The sequence below is a fragment of the Argentina anserina genome, chromosome 3 (genome assembly GCF_933775445.1).
Source record: "Argentina anserina chromosome 3, drPotAnse1.1, whole genome shotgun sequence".
Taxonomy (NCBI): domain Eukaryota; kingdom Viridiplantae; phylum Streptophyta; class Magnoliopsida; order Rosales; family Rosaceae; genus Argentina; species Argentina anserina.
The window spans coordinates 1,489,760-1,504,360 of record NC_065874.1 but is presented as its reverse complement, the minus strand read 5'-3'; the positions used below and the strand labels follow the sequence as shown (position 1 = coordinate 1,504,360).

Below are 14,601 nucleotides of genomic sequence, written 5' to 3'. Positions count from 1 at the left end.
GCTGTGAGATTGTTCTTGTAATACATCTCGTCTGTCGGTGACCAGAAACCAGTCTGGAATGATTTACTTCTCCAGTATGTTAAGTTTTTGATGAACTCATGAAGATGATGAAAGTTACAAAACGAAGAAGATGCAAGTAGAAAACGACGAACTGGTATTTTGATAATATTGGTATTTTTACAAAAATGATCTTCAGCTACTTTAATCCTAGTAAGAATCTCTATTTACACTACTTAGTTGTTGGGCTAATATGAATTGGGCCCTTTTATCTTAACACAGTACTGGTGTGTGCCAAAGTCCAAAGTCCAAACTCTCCAGGGTCCTTGTGACTTCCAAAAATCCTAAAATGTTTTAACCGATTCTAGCCCAGTTTTCCCAATTCATCCCCACTTTCACACCTGGGGATTTCAGTGTCTGTAAGATAATTAAAACTGTACCTTGTAATGATGTTTAGCACTCAAACTAGATCTGATTTACTTCTGATAACGGTATGTATAAAATAATAAAATGTATCACAATGCATAATATTTTTAATTTCAACTTCTCTGTATTGCTGTATAGATGATCCAAAAAGAAAAATGTTAAAGAGGTCAAATGAGTGCATTACCTCGACTGTTCTTCCCCTGGACTTGGCTTTTGCACAGTCTTCCTCTTTAACAATCACCACCGACTGATAAGTCTCAATCTTTTGGGTTGTCAACTTTTAGTTGTTTTTTCTCAACCATAAACCATTTCTGCTTTACTGGCTTCTAGCCAGGAACAGTGGACCAATCTTTGAACGAGCCTATCCATCAAAGGAATTCATTCTGCAAATATTCCTGCAATAATCAAATAGATATTGTAAGAGTTCAATAGTAGATATTAGTTTAAAGGGTTCATGATTAGCTTAAGATAATTGTGAAAGGGAGATACCAACCCCCTTGACTTTCAGTGACTAATTTGTCTAAAGATTGGATTTTTCTAAGACCCAGGCCACTACTGAGAAATAGGTATGATAGTTCAAAAGTGATTAACCAATACACCAGTGGTTGAAAGCATCTAATTTGGTGAGAAAATTCCTAAGTGGATTTCAAGCTGTAAAAGCAGAACAGTACAAAAAAATTGATGACAGCTACCATGATCTCAGATTTCTTCAGAAATTCAAAAGACAACGTTCCATGTTTGATGATCCTTCTAGAAATGCAGTCATTTTCTTCCATCAATTCCCAAGCTTTGTGATATTGATAGGTATATTAGACGTATTGGTAAAGACTAAAAGTTTTGCATATGTTTTTGACTAGAAGACTAAGTTTTAAAGTCTTAAAGGGTGAGTGTGCACTATTGCATACTAAACTATCATATTTCTGTGACCATATTTTCTCCCATTTGGACCTTGTGGTGGTCCATAATCAATTTTTAAATAAACACAGACTGAATGTGATTAGCCTCACCCTATGCCTCAGGCAACATAAGGCTTCTTTCAGCAACGAGCATATGATCTGTTCTTTACAACTATGGATTTTCCAAAAGGTCTGCTGAAAGTATTATTGCTTCAGCTCCTTCTCCAGATCTCCACTTCTTTAGACACCATCAGTTTTGATCATTCCATCAAAGATGGCGATTTGCTGTTCTCGAAAAATGAAACCTTTGTGCTTGGATTCTTCAGCCCCGGCACTTCTAGCAACCGGTACGTTGGTATATGGTACAAGTTTTCGAAAGATTTGGTTGTTTGGGTGGCTAACAGAGACAACCCTGTTAATGATACCACAGGAGTTCTTACAATTAGTTCCGAGGGAAATCTAGTACTGGCTCGAAACAACAGTCTAAGCCTGCCTCTGTGGTCAACTAGTGTTTCTGTCTCATCATCAAGTAACAACACTGTAGCAGCACAGCTACTGGATTCAGGAAACTTTGTTTTGGTTCAAGAGAACCAGAACATTTTGTGGCAAAGCTCTGATCATCCTACGAATATTCTTCTTACAAGTATGAAACTTGGGGTGGACAGGAAAAAAGGCATCAATCGGTATATAACTTCATGGAATTCAAACAATGACCCGGGAACTGGTAATTGTTCTTTAAGGATGGAGCCAAATGGATCTCCTCAGTTAATTCTGTACAAGAATGAGGCAAAGTGGTGGCGGTCGGGTCAATGGAATGGGATTCAATGGGGTGGTATACCAGGAATGACCAAGAACAATGTGTTCAACATTAGTTTTGTGAACAATCCAGACGAAATTTCAGTGAGATGGAAAGTTCTTGACCCTTCAATCCACTCTGTAATAATGGTAGATGGGTCTGGACAGATACAACAGCTAGTGTGGCAAGGACCGCAGCACGGCTGGGTTGCAGTTTGGTCAGCACCAATGGATGCTTGTGATAGCTATGCAAAGTGTGGTCCATTTGGGAATTGCAATCCTTACACTGTTAGTGGATTCAATTGTACATGTTCTCCAGGATATGAACCCAACTCACCTGAAGATTGGGATATAAGGGACGGATCAGGTGGGTGCAAGAGGCAGGAGGGGTCAATATCCATGTGTGGAAATGACGAAGGGTTTGTGAGGATGGATCATGTGAAGGTTCCAGATACTTCTGCAATCAAATTAGAGATGAGTTTGAGTTTGGAAGCGTGTGAGGAAGAGTGTTTGAGAAACTGCTCGTGCTTGGCGTATGCGGTCGCAGATGTGAGGAATGGTGGGACTGGATGCATGACATGGTATGGAGATCTCATGGATACGAAGCAGTTTACAGAAGGAGGGGAAGCTTTGTATGTAAGAGCTGATGCAATAGTTTCAGGTACTCTGTTTACTGAGGTATAGCTTGAGAAAACTAGTTTGATTATTCCTAAGTAGATTCTTTTATATGTATTTTCAGCTCAGAATACACAGAAGTCAGGAGGAGAGTCATCTGCCAACAATAAGAAACTAGCTACTATATTGGGAGTGTCAATTTCTGTTACCTCATTTCTCATTGTTGCTGTTTTATGTTGGGTTAGGAGGAGGAATAAAGGTATGAAAAGATCTACCCTTCACCCATCTTGTAAATTCATCATCCAAATTTTTTTCAGCTCAAGTTTCAATTGAGGTGCATGTCAACCACTTTTGTAAACCTTTTCCTAGAGGATGCTGGTTGAAACTTCCTAATCTATAAAATCTGTCGTGAGTGGAACAGGAAGAAGAGGACAGCCGAAACTGCTGCAGGATATCTTTTCTGGTTCAAGAAGCCGTGAAGACTTGCCAAATGAAAAAGATGTTGATGACCAAGGAAAGGCAGATTTACCAGTTTTCGATTTAAGCACAATAGTTGAAGCGACAGGGGAGTTCTGTTCTGCTAATATGCTTGGACATGGAGGCTTTGGCATAGTCTATAAGGTATTTTCCCTGATACATTATTATCGCAGTCATCAGAAATTTTCATAACATTCGAGTCTGCACTGTGATTTTTCAGGGAAATCTACCTGATGGACAGGAAATAGCTGTCAAAAGATTATCAAGAAATTCAGGACAAGGTGTTGAAGAATTCAAGAATGAAGTAAAGCTTATTGCAAAACTACAGCACAGAAATCTTGTAAGGCTTTTTGGTTGCTGCATAGATAAAGAAGAGCGAATGCTAATTTATGAATACATGCCAAACCGAAGCTTGGACTGGATCATTTTTGGTATGCTATCTCTACAAGCTGCAATATACTATCACATAACACGTACGGTCATCATGTATCACATAACACATGCAATCTCGAAAAGCTTGGAATTGATCTGGATGCACTTTCACCATGCATTATCTGACACAGCTTTTATGTTCTGGTTCAGATAAAAACGGAAGGTCATTGTTGGACTGGAGAAAGCGGTTTCAAATTATTATTGGGATTGCTAGGGGAGTTCTATATCTTCATCAAGATTCGAGACTGAAAATAATTCATAGGGATCTGAAAGCAAGCAATGTGTTATTGGATTCTTCAATGAACCCAAAAATATCAGATTTTGGCATGGCAAGAATGTTTGGAGATGACCAAATCGAAGCAAATACAAACAGAGTTGTTGGCACATAGTATATATTTATCTCTCTAACTCTCTCAATTCTAAGCCTTAAACATTAACAAATGATTTAGAAATGAAATGGAGATGGAATCGATAAAACTTGCTTACCATTGTTGTGCTATTGCAGTGGTTACATGTCACCTGAGTATGCTATGGATGGACTGTATTCAACAAAATCTGATGTCTTCAGCTTTGGAGTCTTAGCACTAGAGATCATTTGTGGCAAGAAGAACAATTTCCAATTTGAAGATTCCTCTCTGAATTTGGTTGGACAAGTAAGTATGCAGATATTTCTTTGATTTCAAATGATAAATTTGTCTCATAAACAGTCAATTGAAATATCATGCGAAAAACCATTACAGATATGGGACTTGTGGATAGAAGGGAAAGCCTTAAACATGGTTGATTTATCATTGGGTCAGTCATATCCTACTGATGAAGCTATGAGATGCATCCAAATTGGGCTTTTATGTGTGCAAGAAAATGCAAAAGATAGGCCAACAATGTCGGAGGTTGTATTCATGCTGGGGAATGAAACTACTGTACAAAGTCCGAAAAAGGCAGCATTTAGTTTCAAGAGTAGTGCCCCAGATTCTTCAACATCTAGAGGAGCTTCTTCTGTAAATGATGTAACTGTTACAGTAATAGAAGCTCGTTGAGTTTCCAGAATTCTATAAATGAATTTCGAAATTACTGTTTCAACATGCTCAAATATAATTCTTGTACATAAAATGTTTTGTCAAGGGGGCTCATTATGGTTCCAGCTGATATTCCTGTCTTTATTAAGCTTACCACAAATTAATTGTTTGTAGTTCATTTAGAAAGAATTTAGCACATTACCTTGTCAACAATCTATTTAGAAACAAAAAAGTTTCATGTCCCATCCATATTGAATATAGCTCTAGAGTGCCTCCACTGCTTTGAAGTCCAAAGTGCAAACCTATAATAATAAACAAACAAGCTGAAATTTGCTAAAATAAATTACAGAAAACTGGGGTACAAAAAAGTAATAAAATAGTTAAATAAAAAATAAAACCAGTTGCACCAGACGATTCAGTTCAGATAGACCGATTCATATTTGCTTAACTCACTCTGACTGAAAAAATTGTGCAGAGCTGAGTGGATAAATTGGCATTCTGAAATTGAAATCCTGGTCTACGTAATTTGCAGAATTCAGATCCCCCGTCTTGAATCAAAGTACTACAGAAAACTTTATATGATTAGTTTAATTGAACAATTTAATTAAAAAAATATGGAATTCAACTCATTCAATCATTGACTTAAATAACTTATACTTTTAACTGGTGTTAAGTTGCTCTTAGCACTAGAATTAAGGGTTATCTCTGCACAAAACTTTTCATGTCAACTATGGTGTTGCTCTCAGAAAAACTTTGCTCTTCTGAAAATGATTGATATCATACAATACACGCACCAAACCCGCCTCCTCATGACCAAGTCTGACTCATGAACATTTTCAGTGTTTTCAATTTCTCACACATAGAATTGCTTTAGCAGCCTCTAATAAATATAACTTTTATATAAACCAAAAAAACGAGGAAGAGAAATCTTAAATTCAGGAACCAAGTCCATTAGCAAACTTATGAAATGCAATTATGCATCTTGCAAAAGACTTTCTGCATACATTCCTTCAGCTTCTTCTTCTTCTTCGGCTTTGCCAATCTTTGGACACAACTATCACTTCGAGCAAATCCATCAAAGATGGTGACTTCCTTGTGTCTGAAAACCAAATGTTTGTGCTAGGATTCTTTAGTCCTGGCACAACAAGACACCGTTATGTTGGTATTTGGTACAAGTTTTCAGAAGACATGGTTGTGTGGGTTGCTAACAGAGATGATCCTGTCAATGATACCTCTGGTATCCTTACAATTAATGGTGATGGGAATCTTGTACTACTTCAAAACAGTAGTCAAGGCCTTCCTCTGTGGTCAACAAATGTTTCTGTCAGACCAGTAAGTAACAATAGTACTATGGTGCAGCTCCTGGATTCAGGAAATCTTGTTTTGGTTACTGACCTAGTCAACAACCGGAGTGGCTTCTTATGGCAGAGCTTTGATTATCCAACAAGTGTTATTATTTCTAACATGAAAATTGGGATGGACCATGGTAAGAACATATTCCTCACATCTTGGAACTCAAAAGATGACCCAGGAACTGGGATTTTCCCTTTAAGGACAGAACCAAATGGGTCCCCTCAGATAATCTTGTACAAGAATAGGACTAAGTTATGGCGGGCAGGTCCATGGAATGGGCTTCACTGGTATGGATTACCTGATATGAACAAACAAAGAAACACTCCTGTGTCTGACATAGCTTTTGTAAACAACGAGGATGAGGTTACTACAAAGTGGTTTGTTCTTGATCCGTCAGTTGTCTCAATAGTAGTAATTGACGGATCTGGATCAGTTCAACAGCTAGCATGGCAGGGACAGCCACAAGGTTGGACCACAATCTGGTCAGCACCAACGGATGAGTGTGACAAGTATGGTAGGTGTGGTCCATTTGGTATTTGTAAGGCATACACTGCTAACTGGGAGACATGTGCATGCTTTCCTGGATATGAACCCAACTCCCCAGAGGATTGGAAATTAAGAGAAGGGTCTGGTGGGTGCAAGAGGCAGCAGGGAGCTCCATCAATGTGTAGGAATGGAGAAGGCTTTGTAAAGATACAAAACTTGAAGATTCCAGATACTTCCACAATCAAATTGGACATGAATTTGACTATGGATGCATGTGAGAAGTTGTGTTTGAATAACTGCTCGTGCTTGGCTTATGCCAGTGCAGATGTGAGGAATGGGGGTAGCGGGTGCATGACATGGTACGGAGATTTAATGGATACTACTCAGTTTGCTCAAGGACAAGGACAAGATCTTTACATACGCGCTAATGCAATAGTTTCAGGTAATTAAGCTGTTTTATGAAAATTTTATTTTTCTTGGATTCGGATATCCAAATCAAATTGCTGATATTCCATAATTTCAAAAAAAGAAAAAAAAAAGCCTTAATGATTTCTTAGTCCATATCTTTTAACACTTATGAAAGTTCAATACGTGAGATTTAGTGCTTTTGTTTTCCCATTCATTAGCCAAGTACAGAAAGAAGTCAAAGATATTCCTTGCCAAAAAGGGGATGTGGTTGATTTTCGTATGCCCACCCATTGCTATGATATTCTTGATCTTTATCAGAATTTGGTGTTTCAGGAGGAAGACAATAGGTAAGGAAACTTGTTCTTGATGATTACTTACAATGATTAACTAAAAGAGTATGACTAAACACTGTGTAAATCAGCAACTCAAAGTTTTGCTACTTCAATTTTTCTCTGCAGGCTCTCTCACGAATCATTATGAAAGTAAAACTCACAAAGACCTGGAATATTTTGACCTAAGGAGCATACTTGTTGCCACTGACAATTTCTCCACTGCTAACAAGTTAGGGGAGGGAGGATTTGGCTCAGTGTATAAGGTATAGATCCATCGATACGTTATCACTCAGAAATGAAGAAAACACATAATTTAAATTTATATAGGTAAACAGATATTCAGCAGGGCAAAAGTGATATATATTTATATATACTGTCATTTCCATTAACTATTTTTAATTATAGAACTAAAGGCAGGATGAACCTCACAGGGCCGACTAGCTAATGAAGAGGAGGTTGCTGTGAAAAGATTATCAAAGAACTCTGGACAAGGTTTAGAACAGTTTAAAACTGAGGTTAAGCTGATAGCAAAACTTCAGCACAAGAATCTCGTTAGGCTTCTTGGTTGTTGCATCAATTCAGAAGAGAAGATGCTGATTTATGAATACTTGCCAAACAAGAGCTTAGACTATTTCATATTTGGTATGCCTCTTACTTTATGTATACTTGGATGGTACCGATTTATCTAACCTTACAATTGAAAGCTTTAACGAAATAAATAAATTACAATCAAATAAATAAATAAGAGGAGAAATATATCTGCTATCCTAACTCTAACTCTATTGATTCTTTGGCTGAAACATTCAGGTTTTCTTCTGTCAGATAGAAGTAGAAGCTTCTCAATAGACTGGAAAGGCCGTTTTGACATTATAAATGGAATTGCAAGAGGGATCCTATATCTCCATGAAGACTCAAGATTAAAGATTATTCACAGGGATATAAAAGCTAGCAATATCTTACTGGATTCCACAATGAACCCAAATATATCAGATTTTGGACTGGCTAAACTGATTGGGGAAGACCAACTCCAAGCAAATACAAACAGAGTGATTGGAACATAGTAAGTACTTAAAAATTGACAGAGTATAAAAAAGACAAGTAAAAGCATATAGTGATTTCACATGAAACAATATGGAATATGCCTGATAGCTTATCTCATTTTTTGTTACTGCAGTGGCTACATGTCACCTGAATATGCAATGGAAGGGCGATATTCAACAAAATCTGATGTTTTTAGCTTTGGTGTCCTACTGCTAGAGATCATCAGTGGCAAGAAGAATACCGACCACAATCTTGACAGCCCTTCCCTCAATTTGATTGGAAAAGTAGGCAAATTATAAACTGTATGAACCTCCAATATATGTATACACATAAGAGTTTATAAAAGGCACACACATACATACATATACACACATGTATATATTATGTAAATTTATATGGTATAAGCAATTTGACTCACCAGGTTGAAACATGTTTAGTCTAAAATGGCCCTTTGATTGCATCAGGTTTGGGGTATGTGGAGAGAGGGACAAGCATTGGGAATACTTGATCCATCTTTGAGTTCATACCCTGCTCAGGAGGTTTCAAGATGCATCCACATCGGGCTACTATGCGTGCAAGAATCTACAACAGATAGGCCAACAATGTCAGAAGTAGTTTACATGCTGGGCAAGGAAACACCACTCACTTCTCCTAAGAAGCCTGCATTCATATTACAATCCAGCAATCCAAACTCAGAAGAAATGCTAAGAAGAGGACCTTCTCAAAATAATGTAACAATAACCATGCCTGAAGCCCGCTAAAACCCTAGGGGATACACCATTCTCAACCCTTCTTTGCTTTTCAAAGGTCTGATGTACTTTATTCAACTCAAATTTTTAATCTTTACACATTATCAAACTTAATAATGTATGAACCATGAACCTATGCATTGCACTAGTCACTGAGGTAACAGTTTTCAACTGAATTTTCAAATTTTAATACTGTGATTCAACTTCTCTTTTTTACATCAATATCTAGAACAACATTTGTTATAACTCTATAATGATTTAATACCTCCATAAATATGCCTGAGCACTAATTTCAAGCTTCAATTTGAACACCATATCTAAACTACATCTTAAGCAAAACCCTAAACTGAAATCTTAATCCAATGCTTATACCGTGACTTGGATGAAGAGAACTAAAACAAGAAAACAGGAATACCTGAAAGAAGAAGAAGATCATGATCCAATACACATATAAACACAGCACGGTTCATTCTCCAATCTCCGGTTATTATCAAAAAGTAAAAACCTAATGGTATTTCATTCACTAGAGGATACAGTACAGGAAAGTACCTGAACAACATCTCTGTGTATAAATCCCATACAAATTGAATGCTCCAGCATGTTGTTTGGTTTGAAGACCAAGAAGCAAACCTATAATAAAAAATAAAAAATGACAAACAACAGTTGGATTTAGTGAGATTCACCTGGCTTTTCAATTCAAATAGAACAACCGAACGACCCCTTGATCAAGTCATTAACACTTGCGCAGAGCTGAGCAGCGATTATTGACATTCAGACATTAATGCAAAATCTTTGTCCTATATGTTGTAGCCACCAGCTTGCTGTCAAATGCCTATAAAGACCAAAAAATAAAATATGATTAGGGAATATTGACTTAGATATTCATTATTCAACAAAGTGTTTAACAGGTGCAGTGCAGAGCTGCTTGAGTAGAAGTGGAAGGGAGTATGGTCAACTGTGGTTTAAACTTCATGAAATCTTGGTCTTCCGTGGAAGGTCAATAACCTGTTATGACCAGATATCACATCAGACCATTCTCACAGTTCTAAATTTCCTAAAGTCAAACATTTTGGACCAAATGCTATGAGTCTTCCATTGTCTTATCCAGATTCAACTTTTGCAATTACACTTATATAATCTAGCAGCCACAAAAGGAATATGGAAAGAGAAGCAAACAAAATAAGAAGAACACAGAGTGATGAACAATAAATACAGTAATCACATCCCCAATCTCAGTCTGGTGATAAGCAATTATTCATTTTGCAAAAGGCCTGCTGAATGCATTGCTTCTGCTTCTTCTTCCTCTTCTGTCTCTCCAGTTGTGCAATTCTTTGGGCATGACCATCACCTTTAACCAATCCATCAAAGACGGTGACTTTCTTATCTCTAAAAACGGGGCATTTGTGCTCGGATTCTTTAGTCCCGGCACATCAAGCAACCGCTATGTGGGTATTTGGTATAAGTTCTCGCAAAACAAAGTTCTTTGGGTAGCTAACAGATACAATCCTGTCAGTGATACCTCAGGAATCCTCACAATAAGTAATGAAGGAGATCTTGTATTACTTCATAACACCACTCAAGGCCTTCCTCTGTGGTCCACCAATGTTTCTGCCACATGGATTCAGGATATCTTGTTTTGGCCAATCAGCTAGTCAACCAAGAGAGTGGTGTCTTATGGCAGAGCTTTGATCATCCTACACATATTCTTCTAGCAAACATGAAAATTGGGGCGAAACAGGGTAAGACCATACTTATTACATCCTAGAACTTGAAACATGACCCAGGGAGTGGAAATTTCTCAGTGAAAATAGAACACGGCGGGTCTCCTCAGGCAGTCTTGTACAAAAAGGGGGCCAAGTGGTGGTGGTCAGGTCACTGGGATGGGCTTCACTGGAATGGATTCCCTAATATGAACAGAGTAATCAAGAATATATCATTTGGTATTTTATTAGTGAACACCAAAGATGAGGTTACTACAAAATTTGTTGTTCTTGAACCTTCAATAATTGCAATAATAGAAATACACGAATCCAGGTCACTTCAACTGCTAGCTTGGAAGGGACAGCAACAAGGTTGGGTCACACTGTGGTCACAAACAGATGTCTGTGACAAGTATGGGTGTTTGTAAGGCATACACTGCTAGCTGGTTCATATGTGCATGCTTTCCAGGATATGAACCTAACTCCCCAGAGGAATGGAGATTAAGAGAAGGATCAGGTGGGTGCAAGAGGCAGCCAGACGCTCCATCCATGTGTAGGAATGGAGAGAGGTTTGTAAAGATACAAAACATGAAGGTTCCAGATACCTCCACAATAAAATTGGACATCAATTTGACTATGGAAGCATGTGAGCAGAAATGTTTGAGTAACTGCTCGTGCTTGGCATATGCCATTTCGGATGTGAGAAATAAGGGAAGCGGATGCATGACATGGTATGGAGATTTATTGGATACAACTCAGTTTTCTCAAGGACAAGGACAAGATCTGTACATACGCGCTGATGCGATAGTGTCAGGTAATCTATTTGCTAATGAGTTTCCTGTACTTGGATTCAGATCTCCGAATCCAAATGCATTAAATCAAATCAAATCCATAATTCCAAACAAAAGCCACAGTGATCTCTCATTGCATATCTTTTAGTTCTGATGCATGTAAAATATGTGAGATTTAGTGTTGCTGTTTTTCCCACTCTTTAGCCAAGTACACAAAGAAGTCAATGAGGTTCCTTGCCAAAAGAGGCATGTGGTTGATTTTGTAATTCCCACCCATTGCTATGATATTCTTGATCCTTCTTGCATTTCGGGGTGTATAGAGGAACAAAAGGTAAGGAAACTTCTTCTTGATGACTACCAACAATGATAAATTATTAGAAAATAACTTAATAGTAAATAATCTGTAAATCAGCAACTTAAAACATTTCTACTTCATTTTGTTCTGCAGGCTCTCTAACGAAGCAATATGGAAGTTAAAATCACAAAGACCTGCAATTTTTTAACCTAAAGAGCATTCTTGTTGCCACTGACAATTTCTCCACTGCTAACAAGCTAGGCGAAGGTGGATTTGGCCCAATGTACAAGGTAAGATCCCTGTAGGCTTTAATCACTTGGAAACGAGCAAAACTAATTTGGTTGGTCATTTGCATCACTATTTTAAATTTTTATATCTACAAATGTTCATCAGGGGCAAATTGGTAAGTATTTGTCCTTTCCATTAATAATTGAAATTATCATACTAAAGGCAGGACAAACCACACAGGGCCTACTAGCTAATGGAGAGGAGATTGCTGTGAAAAGATTATCAAAGAACTCCCGACAAGGTTTTAAAAAGTTTAAAACTGAGGTCAAGCTGATAGAAAAACTTCAGCACAGGAACCTGATTAGGCTTCTCGGTTGTTGCATCAATTCAGAAGAGAAGATGTTAATTTATGAATACTTGCCTAACAAGAGTTTAGACTTTTTCATATTTGGTATGCCCCTTAATTTAGAAGTACTGATTTATCTCATCTGGAATTAGATGGCTATAGCTGAAGTCAAGCATAAACAAATAAGAGAAGAAATACCTATGTTTTCCTAACTCTGTATAATTCTTTGATTGAAGGTTTCATCTATTCTTCTTTGTTAGATAAAAATAGAAGCTTGTCAATGGACTAGAAATACCGTTTTCACATTATAAATGGAATTGCTTGAGGGGTCCTATATCTCCATCAAGACTCAAGATTAAAGATTATTCACAGAGATATAAAAGCTAGCAATGTCTTATTGGATTCCACAATGAACCCAAAGATCTCAGATTTTGGACTGGCTAAAATGATTGGGGAAGACCAACTCCAAGCAAATACAAACAGAGTGATTGGAACATAGTAAGTACTAAATACTTAAGAGTAAATAGGAACCTTGAACTAAGAGCATATAGTCAGTTCATATGAAACAATACGCGATTTTCTCAATAGTTTATCTATTTCGTTACTGCAGTGGCTACATGTCACCTGAATATGCAAAGGAAGGGCGATATTCAACAAAATCTGATGTTTTTAGCTTTGGTTTTCTACTGCTAGAGATCATCAGTGGCAAGAGGAACACTGACCAAAATCTTGGAATTTCCTCCCTCAATTTGATCGGAGAAGTAAGCAAATTTTTTTAAGCACTATGAGCCTCTCTATGTATATTGTGTAGGTATGTATAAATATATGTATAGCTATAAACACACTCACACCCAAATGTAGTATATGCAATTCAGACTTACCAGTTTCAAAATGTTTGCTCTAAACGGTGTTTTGATCGCATCAGGTTTGGGATACGTGGAAAGAGGGACAACCGTTGGGTGCACTTGATCCATCTTTAAGTTCTTATCCTGCTCATGAGGTTTCGAGATGCATCCACATCGGGCTACTGTGCGTGCAAGAATCTGCAACAGATCGGCCAACAATGTCAGAAGTAGTTTACATGCTGGGCACAGAAACACCTCTCAAATCTCCTCAGAAACCTGCATTCATATTACATTCCAGCAATCCAAACTCACAAGAAACACCAAGAAGAGGACCTTCTCTAAATAATGTAACAATAACCATGCTTGAAGCCCGCTAAAGCGGCAGGACATATATCATTCTCAATATCTTTTTCCTTCCATTACATCTGTGTACTTCAATCAATTCAACTTTCAATTCTTTATACACTTCAGTCAACTTGCATAGCAGTAGTTACTAAATCTTCAATTCTTAATTCTCTGTGGGTAAGGTAACAGTAAAGTCTCCATTTTTAATTCTCTGTAAAGAAATTTAATCACCAAATTTTCTTTTTTACATCAATTTCTGGGACAGCATTTGCTATAATCATATGAGATTACATTCCATAGATTAAACAATCCCTGAACTACATCAAGCTTCAATTTTGAACCCAAAATCGAATTTTGAACTACAACTGGAGCAAAACCCTGAATTGAAATCGTAATTGAACCGTATTTATATCAATCAGAATAGAAACAAAACTGCAAAAGATGACAGAAATACCTGAAGGAAGAAGATGATGATAATCCCATTACAGCTTTGGAATCCTAATCTGAAAAAAAAAGTTTTAGATTTCTGAAATTTGAATGTTCAGAAATAAAACTTTGGTTTAAAAATAGGATGACAGATGATCACAGAGTAGAGAAAGCTCTGAAGCTCAAAAACGCAGTGGTGAGAGTGGGAGTGTGAAGGAGTGAAGGACCATGTTGTAGTTAACGGGCTGGAATTGACGGGCTGGACATATAGCCCAGCAAGCATTGTATTCAGCTTCGGCCCATTTAGAGAAGCATTGCATTTCATACAAACACCTTATTGAAACAATAAAGAAAAACTAAACGACAAGAAAGGGGAACCAAACTAAAACCTCTCGAAGAAAACTAATAACTAAACAAAATTAGAAAGACCGAAATTATGAAGACCTATAGGTCACTGTGACACTATGACAAAATGCCAAACAACAAAAAGTTGTCATCAAGGACTAAAACAATCACGTACGTCCTAATAGAACTGTACGTGAAGATCTCATGGCATACTTGTAACATCTTAATAATACCACAAGCAATGCATGCTGAACAAA

General features: G+C 37.4%; 2 protein-coding genes and 1 pseudogene across 3 annotated transcripts; all 3 read left to right on the top strand.

Annotated features, from left to right (window-relative positions):
• Positions 1-1,407: 1,407 nt before the first annotated feature.
• On the top strand, positions 1,408-4,706 carry LOC126787655 (G-type lectin S-receptor-like serine/threonine-protein kinase At1g11410). Of its 2 annotated transcripts, XM_050513545.1 has the most exons (8): positions 1,460-1,666; positions 1,750-2,775; positions 2,854-2,988; positions 3,151-3,350; positions 3,427-3,637; positions 3,789-4,026; positions 4,144-4,291; positions 4,379-4,706. In XM_050513545.1, exons 1-8 carry the CDS (start codon positions 1,594-1,596, stop codon positions 4,673-4,675), a joined length of 2,328 nt encoding a protein of 775 aa, XP_050369502.1. In that variant the 5' UTR covers positions 1,460-1,593; the 3' UTR covers positions 4,676-4,706. The 2 variants fall into 2 exon arrangements, with proteins under 2 accessions (XP_050369501.1, XP_050369502.1); XM_050513544.1 differs by having other exon boundaries at positions 1,408-2,775.
• Positions 4,707-5,118: 412 nt separating this feature from the next.
• LOC126789552 (G-type lectin S-receptor-like serine/threonine-protein kinase At1g11410) lies at positions 5,119-9,047 on the top strand. The gene is made up of 7 exons (XM_050515744.1): positions 5,119-6,935; positions 7,120-7,248; positions 7,360-7,496; positions 7,665-7,875; positions 8,056-8,293; positions 8,408-8,570; positions 8,730-9,047. The coding sequence occupies exons 1-7, from the start codon at positions 5,630-5,632 to the stop codon at positions 9,033-9,035; spliced, it is 2,490 nt and encodes an 829-aa protein (XP_050371701.1). The 5' UTR covers positions 5,119-5,629; the 3' UTR covers positions 9,036-9,047.
• Positions 9,048-10,638: 1,591 nt separating this feature from the next.
• On the top strand, positions 10,639-13,605 carry LOC126789551 (G-type lectin S-receptor-like serine/threonine-protein kinase SD1-1; annotated as a pseudogene).
• Positions 13,606-14,601: the final 996 nt, after the last annotated feature.